We start from the raw sequence: 17,322 nt of genomic DNA on the forward strand, positions 1-17,322 counted from the left end.
AGATCAAGTTGATTCGCAGGAAACTACGCGGCCAAAAACGCATGCGGATCTACTTTTCCTTACTGCGGATCATCTACCTCCTAAGTTGTCTCTACTGCGGATGACCTTAAGCAATCAACAATGGAAGCAATGGAAGAAGGAACCTTACCTCGATGAAGAACGGAAGAATGGAGCTCGCGGAAGAAGAAGAGACACTTGCAGGAAGACAGAGGAAGAAGAAATGGCTCGCGGGAGAGCACCAACAACAGCCTCGTGAGGGAGAAGAAGAACCAGCAGCAGCTCGTGCGGAAGAAGGGAGAAGAACAGTGCTCGCGGAAGAAGGAAATGAAGAAGGAAGCGGAATGGTTGGGTGCACAAGTTTTTTTAAAATATAAGAAGGGCATTATCGACTTTTCGCTTTAAGTGCTGGGTGCACCTAGCAGCACCCCTTATGGATATAAAGAAACAAAAAATTATTTTAATTAGTATGAACATTGAAATAGCTTTAAAATCAACCACCTTATCATATAAGTGATTTTTTAAAAAACTGAATAGTAATGTAAATTATTTTTATACTATTAATATCAATGTGTAACATCCCCAAAACACTCTATTTTAGGGGTAGATATCTTTATTTTTATTTGTGTTTTATCTTTTTTAATTCTTCAGTTACAAGTTACATCTTGTATCTATAAATGAGTTACTCTTCTTGCAATACATATATACAATTATCATTTTCTCTAAATTCTTTATGCATTTACGTATTTCAACCAACAAGAGGACATATCCGTGTTATATTCTTCTGAGCTCACATTCTAAGGTAAGATTCTTCTTCTCCCCAATCATTTTATACATAAAATATAATGATATGTATGATTATATTGTTTATGTAAATTGTGAAATCTATTTAAATGTAATGCATCAAACAAAGAAATTATGAAATTATTTTTGTAAAAGGTGTGGATGACCTTATGAAAGAAGAAATCTAGAGATTTTTTTTTCTCACCAAAAGTGAGAAGAAGAGATTATTCCTTTCTAATTTTATTATCCTTACTCTATGTTTTGTAGAATATTTATGTAATTATGAAATTGATCATTTAGGAGTCTTGGAGACTTTATCAAAAGAAAGAAAATTGAAGAACATTTTTCTTACTAGAAGAGGGAAATAGTTATATTTTTATTCTCAATGTAAGTGAGAAAATAGTTATATTTTTATTCTCACTGGAAGTGGGAAAGTAGTGCAGAAAGTGAATAAAACTATTTCTTTTAAATTTTTCATAATATATTTCTTTATATGATCTTTCGGTCTTATAGTAAGATTTTTTTTTGGAATTAGCGATATTTTTCTCACCAGAAATGAGAAAATAATGCAAAAGTAAAAATTAAAGAATATTTTTTCTCATGGGAAGTGTACAAATAATGCAAAAATGAGAGGGAGAAATTCTCGTTTTTCAATAAGGTGAATAAAAAAAAATAGTTCTTTCTAAACAGAAGAGCGAGAAAAAAAAAATACAAAAAGTGAAAAGAAGGGAATATTTTTCTTACAAGAAGTGAGAAAATAATCTCACAGGATTCCAATTTATCTCCTTAACCTGATTTATATGGTTTAAAATTGAATTGGTGTTTTATTGAGTTTCGTGTATGTATGTGTTTCATATACAAAAATAGTTTTATTTTTTATTTTTGTTGATCCACATATATTCACTATTTTTCTCACTATTAAAACAAATAGGTTGGGCTTAAAAGGTTTCATGATTCAGTAATTAATAATGCAAGTATATGGATCTGAATCTTCTCCTATCCATAATAATTGGAGAGTCTCTAATTAGAGAAAGACACACCGTGAGATTAAATGTGCCATTGAGATTAAATTGAATAGTTACCTATAAACTTAACCCTTCACTTACACACTCTCAAGCTCACAGTAGGATTAAAATGAATGCCAGAGATCAATTCATCAAAACTCATTGTATCATTTACCTCATTTTTATTTATTTCTTTTTTCCTGTTCACAAACCAACGACAAAGTTGACCACTCTTTGAACCTTCACTTACGGTGACTCTAGTATAAAATATATGACAACAAAATCTCAATTCTATTATGGGGCTTTCGATTGTTCTCTTTTTCTCAACAAATGAAAACGGATCTTGGAGAACATCTATTTTTTGTTGCTATCCCTCAAAGAAAAAAATGTCGACACGATTCAGAATGAAATGCAAAAAATACAATAGAAGAACATGAAACAAATGATAATCTAACAAGTTAAAAAAATGTGTTATGGAGGTCCTTTCCAACAGTTGGAATCTAGATTTTCAATAGCAAAAGGAAAATGTGATGGACAAAACATGTGTTGAGTTTCGTAGGCAAAGGTGGCCAGCAACAACGGTGAATTTGGTTAGTGATAGTAAAAAATTAGGTTTACGCCATTGTTTGGTGACATCTTGTCATTTTTCTGGCAACTTACAACGGAGATGAGAGAAAGCGAAAAAATAGTGTTATGGAGAAAGAAGGCAAAATAACATGAGATACGTGGCAAAATTAGATTCGCTTATATAATCAAACAGTTTTAAAAAATTTAATTGAACCTCTAGTTGGTATCTCTATGGTAGAGGATTTGGGTCCCAAGTCTATATTTATGAATTTTATATCATTTGATTAGTTTGATTGAATTGACTTATTAGTATAGTAGGAACGCATAATCCAATGCTTTTGTATATGATGTGTGGCAATGTTCATAAGTATATTTTGACGATTTATAATTGATTTTCAAGTTTGTTGTCTTTTATTTTATTATTATCTATTATTATAATATGGTCATATCAATACCGTGTTATGTATTTTTCACATTAACTTGAGGAAAATATTGATATTGATCATATATTTATTTTGGAAAGTTGTACGCTCATTATTTTGAAAAATTGTATGCTCGCTATTTCGATTATAGTTTTGAGCAATTATAATTCTAAATTTAATTACTTGAAAATTATGTATTTTTTAGATATATCATTCAAAAAATTTGATTATGTTATTTTCATACCTTTAATGTGCTCTTGTAGTAGCAATATCAAGAAAACATAACTTAAGAAACATTTGAAATTTATTTCTTATATACTTGTGAAAAAAAGGGTATGAAATTTACATGAAAATCATATGACTCATTTGACTGACATTGCTCTATTATCTGAGGTGAATGACACATGTATTTTTCATAAAATAATTGTTTGAATATTTTTTTATTATATAACTTCTATTCATTATTATTAATGTAGATGTAATTAACATTGATTACTTATAATTTAAATGTTTTATATGGATTAATTTTGGATGATTTTATGTTCACACTTATTTTCACATTATGATTTAATCATGCTTTTGTCAGAAGACATTATTTGACTTAAAATATTTATAAATTTAGGGAACCAATAACATATGTATGCATATATGAATTTTTATATACATGTTTCTAAAATGCTTTATTGAATTGGTTTATAAACTAATGTATAAAAAAATGTGGTGGTTTTGAGTGCGATTGAGATTTAACTTATTTTTGAGTTTCATGTATGTTGTCATCTTTATCTTCACAAGTGCATTTAGTGAGTCATCATTGTTTGTTTTGTTAATCAAGAACATGATTAATCATATATTAAAAGAAATATGAATTTGCTTTAAAGTTGTGTATTGCACACAATTGATTTCATATAGGCTGATAGCTTTTACACGTATTAAGGTTGCAATGTCTTTCTTTGAATGATTTTATTGGTTTATTAATATGTATACATGGTATGCAGTGTGCCTTTTCTAATGAGCAATATAAAATAATAATAATAATAATAATAATAAGAAGAAGAAGAAGAAGAAGAAATAATTTGAAATATATTTTGTATTTCTTGCTAATAGTATAATAATTTACACAAAGCAAGACGTCAATGTTAAAGTTGTATTACATGTTTATTGGTACAATTGAAAAAATATGATTATAAACCAAAAGTTTACGAAACAAAAATAACTTCGTTATTTGACATGGCCGATTGGGTCATCCCAGGTTAGTTATAATGCAAAAAGTAGTTAAAAATTCATATGAACACCCATTGAAGAATTAAAAGAATCTTCAATTCAATTACTTATTCACAAGAGAAGTTAATAATAAGACCATTACTAGAAAAAGTGAGGATGAATTTATTACATTTTAAAAACAAATACAAGGTGTTATTTGTGTACCAATACACCAATCACGTGAATCATTTAGATATTTCATGGTTTAAATTGATGCATTAACTAGATAACCACATGTGTGTTTGTTGACAATTTGCAACCAAAAGTTTGCGAGATTTTAAACTCAAGAAAATATGTCATGATAATGTTGTTGTGCTTATATTTCATGATTTTTTATGAATATTGTATGAATATTGTATGACTATTGAAATTTATATTAAACATCCTCTAGAACATGTTCATATACAAAATGAACTTGCAAAATCACTTATTAAAGATTTTAAATTGATTGCAAGACCATTACTCATGAGATCAAAACTATCAATGTCTTCTTGGGAAAATGCAATCTTACATGTTGCAATATTGATTAACATTCGACCGACAAGTTATAGTTAGTTCTTCCCTCTTGAAATTAATTTTTGGTTAGCAACCTTATAATTCTGATTTAATATTATGTTAGATGTTTGTATATGGGCCTAATTTTTCTAAAAAAAGTCCAATTGTTTCATCACAACACACTAAGCCGAGTTCTCGAAAGAAGGTTGAAAATATTTGTTGGTTGTGAATTTTTATATTTAATAAAACATATTAAATCATCAATAGATTTATTTACGACTCAATATGTTGATTGATATTTTGAATTAGTTTTCCCATTATGAGGGGGAGATAGTAAGTAGTTGGAAAAAAGAGATCAATTTAAATGAAATATCATTATCTTGATCTTCGTACAAAACAATGTGAACCAGAAGTTCAAAAGATAATTCATTTACAAAGTTTAGTAAAAAAGAATGGTCAAATCATATGTACCAATTGCTAATCCTCCAAAAAATTTTAATGTCCCTATTAGACAATATAATATTGCAAAATGAGTCTTAAATACACATGAAACATGATAGATCCATTGGTTTCAAAGATAAAAATCTTCAATTAAGAAAAGGAGCTAAACGTTATAAGGTCAAATTGAGGTTATGAGGATGCTGGAAGATTCCTCTAATATATTTGTATGTTTTAGTTCTAGAAGAACTAAGGTACCTGAAAATAATGAATATAAAAAGATCTCATATTATGTCATGAATGAAATATCATGGAACTAAAATAAAGTTAACATTGACAATGTATTTGCATATTATGTAACACTCAATGAAATACATGATAATGATAACGAGGATCAAGAGTAAATCTATAAAAAAAATTGTAAACAAAGAAATGGTTGACCAAAATAAAAAGATTCAATTGAGGCAAAATTAGACTTATTTTCCAAAGCAAATGATTTTTGGACCTATAGTCTATACACTTGAAGATGTAAAACATGGTTAGGTTTTTGGACATGTAGTTCATACATCTGAAAATGAGAAACTAGTTAGATTTTTGGACATGTAGTTAATATACTTGAAGATGTAAAACTAGTTAGGTTTTTGGACCTGTAGTCCATATACTTGAAGATGTAAAATCAATTAGGTTTTTAGACTTATAGATTATACACTTGAAGATGTAAAAGCAACTAAGTTTTTGGACTCATAGGTTATATACACTTGAAGATGTAAAGCCAGTTGGATGGAAATAGATTTTTGTGCAAAACGAGAATGATGAAATAGTGAGATATTAAACATGATTTGTTGCTCAAGAATTTTCACAAAGACATAACATTAATTTTGAATGCACATATTCACATGCAATATATGTGAGACTTAATTAGTCTAGTTACATATGAAAGGGTCAATTTACATATGATAAATGTTGTTACAACCTATTTATATCAGTTCATTGATAATGACATTTGTATGAAACTTACTAAAGGATATAATTTGCCCAGTAGTGCAGATGATTGAGAAGATTATCCTATCAAATTGATAAAGTCTCTGGACTAAAACAATCTAGACTATGAGGAACTTTTTTAGGATTTAATCTTCTCAATAATATTTGATAAAAGAAGGACATGAAATCATCTCATTTGTCCATGCATTTTTACTAAAAACATGGAAACAATTTGATGTAATATTTATTTATGAAGATGACATAAATACTTTTGGAACTCCTGAAGAACCTCCAAAAGCTATAGATTGATTAAACAAAGAGTTTGAGATGAAGGACCCAGGAAACACAAAGTTTTGTTTGGGAAATTGGATACTTGAAGAATAAAATTTTTGTGCATCAAGAATTTATTATAGCGAAGGTGCTTAAAATGTTTTATATAGGAAAATCACATTCATTGTACACTCTAATAATGGTAAGGTATCTAGATATTAACTATGATCCTTTTTGATATTGAGAAAAGAATGAAGAAAAGTACTTGGTCCTAAAGTACCATGTCTTATTGTTATTGAAACACTAATATATCTTACTACGCGCACAATTTGGTATATTATTTTCCACTAACCTACTAATTCATATTAAATTATTATTATTATTATTATTAACGTTAAGCATGTAAAAAATGTTTGTATATATTTATGTTCATGTAAATGTTTAAGTAATATTTGACAATTATGATGCATTCGTGAGATATGTAAGTGAAATGTTGCATGTTTAACACTCACTAAAACCTTATCTCATTAGTTTAATCTCATGTTTTCAGATTGAACACGTGAAGAAGAGAATGTGATGGGTGTGAAGACATTGATATTTTGATAATTCTTTATCTTTCGGTTAACTTTCTAAAAGACTTATTATGTATTTTTTTTGTTTGATATAGAGTCCCTATATGGGAAAAATCCTTTTACATGTATATGATGAGGTTACTTGAGAGTGGTGTACGACTTTCAATATTGAAATTCCTAAGTAATAATATCAATATGTTTTATTATCCATATTTGATTATTAAAATATAAAACTAAGGATAATACCCCTTAGGGTGTTACACAATGCATATATTATTTATTAAAAAAAAAACACTTTTCTCCTATTTTTTCTCTCTAAACAAATAGTGAAAATTGATATTTCTATTTTATTATCATCTTGTCTATTTTATTCTTCTTTATTTCTGAAAAAAAATGTCTCATGAAAACTATTGTTTTTCAACACACTCATCCAAACATTGAATTGAAACAAAATCGGATTAACTCATCAAATGTGTTTTAAATTTGATTCTAAGATAAATTTTCAATCATCCAATCTTTATATTATATATTTCATTAAACAGTTTCTGTAATAACATTTTTTTATTAATTTCTAATAAACATTACAATTTAAAATATGTTATATTTATAATTTAATTTTTTTGGAAGACAGAATAATAATAATAATAATGTGAGAAAAAAATGCTAATGATCTTAATTAGTTTGAGAAAAAATAATATATGCACAAAAATTGTCATCCGATCAACAACCGGTAAGTTTATTCCGTCTAACAATAATCACTTAAAAAGTCCTAAAGAGTGTGATTTCTTATTGGTTAAGATTTAAGAACACGAAATTATACAGGTATAGAAATTAAAGTTAAAAATTATAAAATTAAATTGATATTTTTTATAATCAATGTAATTAGGACTTGTAGCTCTCTCCTAAGACCCCAAGATATCTGACAATGAGATTAATCCTCGATCCGAATTTGTCACTCTTATAGCTTCTCGCTCCTCATCATGGTGTGTTCTGTGGAATCGAAACAAGGTCATTTTGTACAAACTTAGTGTGTATTGTCAATTAAACAACACACATTAATCCTTCGGTGTTAAGTTTCTTTGGCCAACTTTAATTGCCCATGCAAGTTGCTAATAAACATTCTAGTTAAGTTGTTAACTTCCATATGCCCAGTTACACAATCAATAAATGCCAAGGCTTCTCCCTTCATAACTAAGTTGCTGAGAAAATAAGAAAGAACACAGCAAGACTGCAAGAGAAGGTCTAGGAAGAATCTTAGCAAAATGGAGAAGGGACAAAGAATAACCTTTTACCTTGAAAAAGAATTCCAGTTTTAGCAGAATCAACGGGCACATCATGGCTTCCAGAATGACCCCAAAATCTGTTATTCTTATTAAGCTATGAACTGTCTATTTGTCATAAAAAAACTACAATTACAACAAGTGGTGTAGAAATTTGTTAGCTTTAGGTTTTTTTTTTTTAATATTGTATTTGTTGTAATTTTTACCAGAGCAAGATACAGATTTCGGTCTTTTTATGTAACTGATAAAAACCCAGTGGATTTTATAATTAAAGTCCCTTTGTTCTTTCTGAATCCATATTTTGACATATAACATTATGGATTTTGCTTTGCAAATGCTAATCATTGTCTTTATGCAATTGGTTAAGGAATTAAAAGGAAATTTTTTTTTTTGAGATGCGTAAAATTGCATTATCTATAAATCTTTTTACAATCTTCTATAATTTTCATGATAAATATTTTTCTCCTTTAAGTTCCTTAACCAATATTCTAAGGGGTTCTGGTTAACGAGACTCATTTTGTTTTTGTTTGTTTACTTATTATTTCTGACTAAGTAGGAACATAGTTAGTTAAAAAAATTGATTAAAAAAGAGTCATTGTATCTTTATTTTCTCCTTTCAAGTCTTACATAGTTCAAACAAAAGAATCTAATTGCATTTTTGATTTGTATAGCCATTGCCCTGTCTTCTGATATTTGTGGGCTTTCTAGTCTCAAGGATATCTATTCACAAGAAAAGACTAGAAAGAGAAAAAAAATAAATAAAGAGGTGACAGTCATCACACAACACTCTATCCAGCACAATGTTATGAAACTGAATTGAAGATTGAAAAAGGAAGAGACCCTTGGATCATGGTTAGATTGGTTCAACAAGTTTTATGATTAAATCGTGATTGAACTGTGGTTGAAATAGATGCATAGATGGTTCACTGTCCAACCAGTTCATTGCAATTTTTTCCTTGATAACTTCATTGCTAGAGAGGCTTGTCTCTAGTCTAGGAAGTTATCTGTATCTTCAACAACATAAAGGAGAAGGAAAAGATAGAGGGGAAATAGTGTCATCACAGGCTTGAGCAATTATACTATCCTACCCTTTCTTGGGTCAATTGGACATGTCCTAATCATACATGGCAGAGCATTCAGAAACTTAGATGTACACTAAATATTCATTCTTTTGTATTTCCCTTACATTTCTTCAAAAGCTTTACACCATAGCTTGTTGGATAATGGATGCTAATAGGCCTAATTTTGTTGTCAATTTTAACACTATTTTGGATTTCTTTTCATTATGTTTCACCTGTCTACTAGCTAAAATAGCATACCCCAATCATACTTTTCTTTGATACCCTTTGAAATTACCAACTTCTAATTTTATGGTTTGCAGCATTTGTAGATTGTAAAATTGCAATGATTTCCTACTTCTAATTTCTGTCATCCCCCTTTGGAGATACTCAAGCAAAAAGTGATATTACCTTGTAAAACTATACAAGTTCATAATTTAATAGCCCTAATACATTTCATTCTGGACTCTTAAATCTCAAAACATAGAGATTCCCTGGTTCTGTATTAAGTCCATGTGCAAGTTTTTCTGATATGAAAGGTTGAAAGACATAAATTATTCTGATTTCATGTCTCTGCCATGGCAACTATTTAAAGATTTGTAAAATAAACATTTCAGTTTTTCAAAACCTTTGGCTAGCATGGAGATTCCATTTGAATTGAATTGTGTGCCTTTTATTTTTCAATGCAGGTAGATCCGTAAATGTAGCTCTTTGTATTGTTTTTAAATTTGTCATGCCTTACCTTGTCTGCTTGGGGTGTCACACAAACCATTTTACAAATTTATGGGGACACTTAAATGTATTGGTATGATACATCTTATATTCAACAACTCCCCAATTTAATTTCTTTTTTCTTTATCCCGATAAACTCCCCAGTTTAATTTCTTCTTTGTGATATAGTAATAATCCATTCACCTCATCTTTCCACACATTTATAACATCCTTGTCTCAGCTCTTGCATTGATGATAGGAAACTCTTTTTTAAGTTTATGTGTATACAATGAAGGCAATGAAACTTGAACCTAGGACCTTATGTAAATTATTTAGAACTCGTACCACTTGGCCAACCCTAGTGAGTTATGAAAACTCTATTTGATGCTGAGAGTACTAGCTCCCTCATATATGAATAATTTTATAATCTTCCAATGCTTTAAGCATACTTTTTTTGGGCTATTAATGAAGTTGGTGTGTGAAAAAGCTAAGAGGGGGAAGCTTCCAAGAAAAAAACGCCAACTACAAATTATATAGGGGGTTTTATATAATTATCCTCGTGGAAAGGAGAGTGCCAAAGTAAAAAATGGTTAACCGCAACTAGGGCTTTTTATATTAGCTTCGTAGAAAGGAAAGTTGAAAAATGAAGTGCAACCACATTCATATTAGTGTTAGTAACTAGCATGATATCATGATCCAAGCAACCAACTGCATCCACAGCATCAATTCCCAAACCTTGTACTTCTTCACTTTTTCTGTATCCAGAAACACTTGACCTTGTCTTATATACAACTTCACTGCTTCAAAGTAACACTAATACTAATAGTCACACATTCATTCTCAACAAGTTTGCTTCCACTTTTGTAACTACAATGGCTTCTAACAGCATCATTCAATGCATCCCTTCTTCCTCTCACGTAATGAGGACATATGATGTGTTTGTGAGCTTCCGGGGTGAAGACACTCCCAACAACTTCACTGGTTTTCTTTTTAATGCTCTTCGAAAAAAAGGCATTGATGCCTTCAGAGATGATACAGATATCAAGAAAGGCGAATCCATAGCACCTGAGCTGCTACAAGCGATCGAAGGCTCTCGCATTTTCGTTGTTGTCTTCTCAAAGAGCTATGCTTCCTCAACATGGTGCTTGTGTGAACTAGCAAAGATCTGCAAGTACATTGACACATCAGAAAGACATGTTCTGCCTGTTTTTTATGATGTTGATCCATCAGAGGTGGGAAAACAAAGTGGATATTATGAGAAGGCCTTTGCTGAACATGAAGAAACATTTGGAGAAGATAAAGAGAAGATAGAAGAAGTACCAGGATGGAGAGAAGCTCTAACAAGAGTCACAAATCTCTCTGGCTGGGATATTGGAAATAAGTAAGAAATCCCCTCTCAGTTGACTGACGATGAATCTTAAATTTATATATATATATATATATATATATATATATATATATATATATATATGCAGTTACTTATATCATGCGCATATAGGTCATCATTTATTAGTTATGTTTTTATCTTGTCCTATACATGTACATAGACTACATTCTGTTATATTCCCTTGGGTGATGATTTTGCATTCTTCATTTTCTTATTAAATTTTCAGGCCACAATATGCGAAGGTTGAAGAAATTGTTAAAAAGATAACAAATATATTGGGTCTCAAATTTTCAAGTCTTCCAAATGCTCTTCTAGTTGGGATGAAATCTCCTGTTGAAGAATTAACAAAGCTTTTACGTTTTGAGTCAGTTAATGATGTTCAACTTGTTGGAATTAGTGGGATAGGTGGAATAGGAAAGACAACACTTGCCCGAGCTTTGTACAAGAGAATCACTCATCAATATAATTTTCGTTGTTTTATTGATGATGTAAGCAAAAATTGATCGAGATTCTGGTACATTAGGTATACAAAAAGAATTACTATTTTAGTCTCTAAATGAAAAAAATCTAGAGATTCGCAATGTGTCTGAGGGACATATTTGGTATGGACTAGGCTACATAATGCAAGGGAACTTATAATTCTTGATAATGTTGATTAGGTTGAACAACTAAAGCTATTTATAGGGAGTAGAGAGACTCTATTACATGAATGCCTAGGTGGAGGAAGCATAATCATCATAATTTCTAGGGATAAACAAATATTATGGACATGTGATGTTTACCATGTCAATCCATTGAATGACAATGAAGCTGTTCAATTGTTTTACAAAAATGCTTTCAGAGCTAATTATATTATGAGTGATTATAAGGAGTTGACGCATGATGTACTATTCAATGCTCAAGGCCATCCCTTAGCAATTGAAGTATTAGGCTCATCTTTGTTTGGTCAAAATGTCTCATAGTGGAGAAGTGCATTGGCCAGGTTAAGAGAAAATAAAAGTAAAAAAATTATGGATATATTGCGAATAAGTTTTGATGAGCTTGATGACAGAGACAAATAAATATTTATTGATATTGCTTGCTTTTTCTCTACCTATTCGAAGCAACATGCGAAGGAAATTCTAGATTTTGGTGGATTTTGTTTTGAGTATGGCCTTGGAATTCTCATTGATAAATCACTCATAACTATTCATGAAGGGGTGATTCGTATGCATGACTTGTTGAAAGATTTGGACAGATGTATTGTTCGAGAAAAATCACCCAAGGAGCCAATAAAGTAGAGTAGGTTGTGGGATTTCCTCGATCTCCACAAAGTTATGTCGGACAATATGGTAAAATAGTTTGAGTATAAAATCTCATGCTGCCAGTTTTCTTGAACCTGTAAACACTTCAAAAGATCTAACATTTTATTTTCTTTGCAATGTTGTAGGCAGCAGAAAATCTTGAAGCCATCCATCTTGGACACAAAGACCATGACTTTCCTCAAACAAAAATGAGGGCCAATGCTCTATCAAACATGAATCTAAGTTGCTTGTACTTTGGGGTGGAGATTTTTCAAGAAGTCTCAATTATCTTTCCAACGAATTAGGATATCTTCATTGAAAAAAATATCCTTTTGAATTTTTACCACCAAGTTTTCAGTTGGACAAACTTGTTGAGTTGTATATACCTCTGAGCAACATCAAACAACTATGGAAAGATATAAAGGTATTGCAAATTTTTATCTTGTCTGTTTTTTTTTTCTTTCTTTTAATGAACCAATAAAAACAGTCTCTCATTATGTTATTTCATTTTTCTGATTAATGAAAGAAACAAAAGGAAGCCCAAGTGTCATTATTAATTTTGTCTCATACTATTATCCCTTAACTGCAGCCTCTACACAATTTGAGACGTTTGGATCTCTCTTTCTCCAAAAATCTAATTAAGGTGCCAAATTTTGGAGAGACCCTAAATCTTGAAGGATGTATACAACTCAAGCAGATCGATCCATCCATTGGTCTTCTAAAAAAGCTTACTGTTTTGAATTGTAAAGATGCAAAAATCTAGTAAGCTTACCCAACAGCATATTGAATTTCTGAGGCCTTTCGGCTGTTCAAGACTGTATAATATCCAATTATTAGATGAACCAAGGGATGAAGAGCATTTGAAGAAGCTTTGTATGGGTGAAGCTCCTATTCATTCCCTATCAATATCTTCCATGGGCAAAAGGTTGTTTACATGGCCTTTACATTGGTTATATTCTAGAGCACATAAAAATTCAGTTAGTTATTTGTTGCCTTCCTCAAATACTTTCCATTGTATGCATCTTCTTGATCTAAGTTTCTGCAAGTTACTTCAAATCCCTGATGCTATTGGAAATTTAGGCTGCCTAGAAAGGCTAAATTTAAGAGGAAACAATTTTGCTACACAACCAAAAACCTTAGCATTTAAATTCTAAGAATTTCAAATGTTTCAATTTGAAATTCTTTCATTTTCAAAATTTTGTGTTTGGATAAAGAAATTAAATTTTTTCATTTTCAAAATTTTGTGTTTGGATAAAGAAATTGAATTTTTTCATTTTCCAAATTCCTTATTTTGATCAAATAGTCAAATGCATTCTTTTTTAAAATTTTATATTTGAATAAAATATTTTTTTAATAAAATAATTATTTTTTTCATTAATAAATTTTATGTACTATTTGTGGAGTGTGGTATTCCAATAAATATGTACTATTTTAATCTCTTTCAATTAAAAATATATTAATTCCAATAAATATGTATTATTTTTTTATTAAAAGCTGATTGGGTCTCCCTGTTCTTACTCAATAGTCTAAATGACCTAAAGACTAACACGTGTAAATATTTCAAATTGTATGAATTTCTAATTTTATAAAAGATTTATCACACTACATTCATGCGCAAAAGTTGGTAGTGTATGCAATCTAAAGAAATAGTATCATACCAAGAGAATCTTTTAGTATTTGAGCCAGCTAGCTATTCCTGCAAGCAAAATAGCAACAAATCACTAATTATATATACTTTGATTGTCTAGAAAGAAACAATGATAGTACAAAAAACTAGAAGCAGTAAAAGGGTCTCATCTCTGAAGTTAAATTGTTTTTTCAGGTACAGATAGCATCTTGCAGCTAGAAGGACATAAATTAAAAATGAGAAATCAACACCAGATTCATACCTGTAAGGCACATGACACCTCTTTCTCTTCAAAGCAGCAACAACATCACCTAAAGCTGAAAGGGAAAGATTAATGGCTCTGCCCTCATCAAGTGTTAGTCCTTTGGCTCCAGTTTTAAGCAACTGTTTGCAGCCTTCAAGATCAATCATCCACAATTTACTTACTTCACTTTTGGCTTCCAATGCATCCCCATGCCGAAATATGTTTATCCTCGTCAAGCTAGATATATGAAGCTAAACAGATAATGTAACTATCAAGCTGAGAAACCCATTAAAATACTCTGAAGTATCTAAGTAAACCTATAACCCACCTGTGTGACCTGCTTGATGCCTCATTCACATTAGTCCAAGAGGTAGATCTGAGATTGGAGATAAAAGGTTACCACTTTGTCATATATTGTTCATGTGGTCTACTAGACTGTCTTGGAGATAAAAGGTCCCTGAGATTGCCCATATAAACTTCCAACATGCTCATTGTAAAAGTAAAAGAAGATGAATTATCCAAAGAGGCTTGACGAAAGAACTCTTCAAGTGCACGCGGAACAATTCTTGGCTCCTCATTTGTACCATCCTAAAAACAATTATTGCATGGCATCATCATACACTAGCAATGCTACCACATTAAGAATTACTAGTAAGTAATAAGAGTGTTTAGCACATGCACAAATAGCAACACAATGTTGAATTGACTAACCATGGTGAATGTCTTGCCTGTGCCTGTTTGACCATAGGCAAAAACACACATTGTGCCCGTCCATTGCAGATCTTAGAATTGGCTCAACCTCCACAAAAACACTCTCTGCAGAGGTTCAAACAAGGGCACATGCACGCTCTTTAGTAAAACTTGGAACTATAATCAGATAATTATATGGTAAAAGAATCTTTCAAATAGATGTTAATATATACGACAACAAAATTATATTGTCCAGAATAGACCCGCTTCTTTCCTCTCACGCCAAGATGTGGCGTTGCTAAAGTTATAAAATTCATTGGCTCCAACCCAGCAATCATCCCTTCTCTTGAAAGCTTGTTCCCTGGGAATTTTCTGTCATGCTGTTTGCTAGATCACCTGGTTGGTCCTTACTATAGGTATCAGGTGAATAAAGAACAACAATTGCATATCTAGCAAACAAGCCTCCCAGAGAATGGGCTAGAAAGGAGATTCTTTTTAGGCTCTGTCTTTTTAACAACTTTTTTTTTGATCGGCAAAGATAAATATTATATATTAAAAGGAAGTACCAGAGGTACTCAAAGTACAAAAGAACTCCATATAAATGGTTCCACAGTCAGACTTGAAATTCTGAAGGGGAACCAATCTATGGATACAAAAAGCAAATTACATGTATAAGTGAGAAAACTATGCTGTCCCCTGCTAATACATAAAACTCTGTGGTATATTACTTGACCATTGATTGAAATGCACTGTAAAGTCCTTCTCATAACCCCTAAGCCAAGACCAGAGAAGGAATATGGCCTCATCAAACAGCTTGTTAGCATCAAAAGTCGCGTTAGAGAAGATTATGCTATTTCTAACTTTCCAAATGGACGAGGTCAAAGCTAACCACCAACAATGCCATCTACTATTTCTCACACCAGCAGGTTGAAGACCCAAGTGATGAAGAAAGTGCTGCTTTGGGTTTAAAGGAAAAGCACCCTTGAGTTGCAGCCAAGACATGGTTTCCCACCATATGGGTTGAACTTTGCTGCAATGGAAGAAGAGATGGGATGCGTCCTCTTGATGGGTTCTGCAGAGAGGACAAAGAGAATCTGGTAGAGGAATCTGTCTTCTCTGCAGGTTTTTTCTTGTCGGCAGCCTATCCCTTAGGAGTTTCCACCCAAACACCAGGAACCTAGCAGGAACCTTTAACCTCCAAAGCTTCACAAAACATTCCTCCTGGCTTCTATCTCTTTCACCTTCTCCAATCAAATCATAGGCACTGCGGGTTGAGTAATGCCCCTTTTTAACAACTTGCAAGACCTATTTTGATGAAAGGCCATAATCATTCAACATGACACAATTTGAGATAAATTCACAGCTATCAGAACTAAAATTGGGCGTGCTAACTTGAGATACATAAATTTGCATGTCTCGGGACTCACTTCATCAGCTAATCGCTTTCCAGCTCCATCAATCCCAATAAATGTCTTAGTGTAAGTATTTGATGAACTTACTACAAACAACAAATAATTGTTAAGGACTTCAGCCAGACAAATAATTTTACATTCGTGGATGAGGCACTCATGCAATACCCAAGAAAATCTTCACAACATTAAAAATAATATCCTAGGCAGCTTAAGCTTACTTCTTTCCAAATGATACAAATAGACTTTTTCCAGCATTAACTTCAAAGAAAGTGAAAGAACAGTTCAGGGTGATCCTCGTTCTCCTCAAAGCTCTTCCATCGGAACGCTGCCATCGTTAGTTACGAGACAAGAGGGGTATCAAATTATTCAGTTTACCTTACCTTTTCTTTCTCCCAAACGCGGCCTAACCAAACAAGCTTAGAATTATATAGAGATAGAGTGAAAGAGAAGAGTGAATGTTTTTTCTAGAAGACGCCGGAAATGCTGCTGTAGCAGTTCGTTATTCAAACCTAGGAGAGAGAGACAGGTCCGCCTCCGTGAACGCGTGAATTTTAGACAGAATTTACAATTCTAAAATTTTAGTTAATTAAAAATTATCTATTAAAATATAGAAATTTTAAATGCAGAAATTTTAAATTCCTTTCGATAGGATATTCGAATAGAAAATTTTAGGCTGATAAATTTTAAATCTTCTAAAAAATTATTTTTCTTATTTTAAATATTTCATCCAAACAGAACTGTTTGGGTTACTTGGACATGCCCCCATTCCTTGTTTTGAATTTTCCTTACATTCCTCAGAGTCAGTAGGGCCGGTTCTTTCTAAAAGACTTTTTTTTGTAAT

At 31.4% G+C, this 17,322-nt stretch overlaps 1 protein-coding gene and 1 long non-coding RNA gene across 2 annotated transcripts; one reads left to right on the top strand and one right to left on the bottom strand.

Moving 5' to 3' along the window:
• The first annotated feature begins 10,476 nt into the window (after positions 1-10,476).
• LOC106798942 (toll/interleukin-1 receptor-like protein) lies at positions 10,477-13,644 on the top strand. The gene is made up of 4 exons (XM_041016632.1): positions 10,477-11,219; positions 11,452-12,556; positions 12,655-12,932; positions 13,098-13,644. Exons 1-2 carry the CDS (start codon positions 10,711-10,713, stop codon positions 11,726-11,728), a joined length of 786 nt encoding a protein of 261 aa, XP_040872566.1. The 5' UTR covers positions 10,477-10,710; the 3' UTR covers positions 11,729-12,556; positions 12,655-12,932; positions 13,098-13,644.
• Positions 13,645-14,073: 429 nt separating this feature from the next.
• On the bottom strand, positions 14,074-17,060 carry LOC106794242 (uncharacterized). The gene is made up of 4 exons (XR_003267403.2): positions 15,091-17,060; positions 14,708-14,967; positions 14,398-14,630; positions 14,074-14,204 (listed from the first exon to the last, which is right to left on the bottom strand). It is a non-coding gene; the product is annotated as an uncharacterized lncRNA (long non-coding RNA).
• Between the last annotated feature and the right edge of the window lie 262 nt (positions 17,061-17,322).

The sequence above is a fragment of the Glycine max genome, chromosome 6 (genome assembly GCF_000004515.6).
Source record: "Glycine max cultivar Williams 82 chromosome 6, Glycine_max_v4.0, whole genome shotgun sequence".
Lineage (NCBI taxonomy): Eukaryota > Viridiplantae > Streptophyta > Magnoliopsida > Fabales > Fabaceae > Glycine > Glycine max.

What these genes read in the sequence shown, in the direction of transcription:
- LOC106798942 (XM_041016632.1), top strand. Translation starts at nt 10,711, where the DNA reads ATGGCTTCTAACAGCATCATTCAATGCATCCCTTCTTCCTCTCACGTA. An exon ending in GGCTGGGATATTGGAAATAA is followed by an intron (nt 11,220 to 11,451) that starts GTAAGAAATCCC and finishes TTAAATTTTCAG; the next exon opens with GCCACAATATGCGAAGGTTG.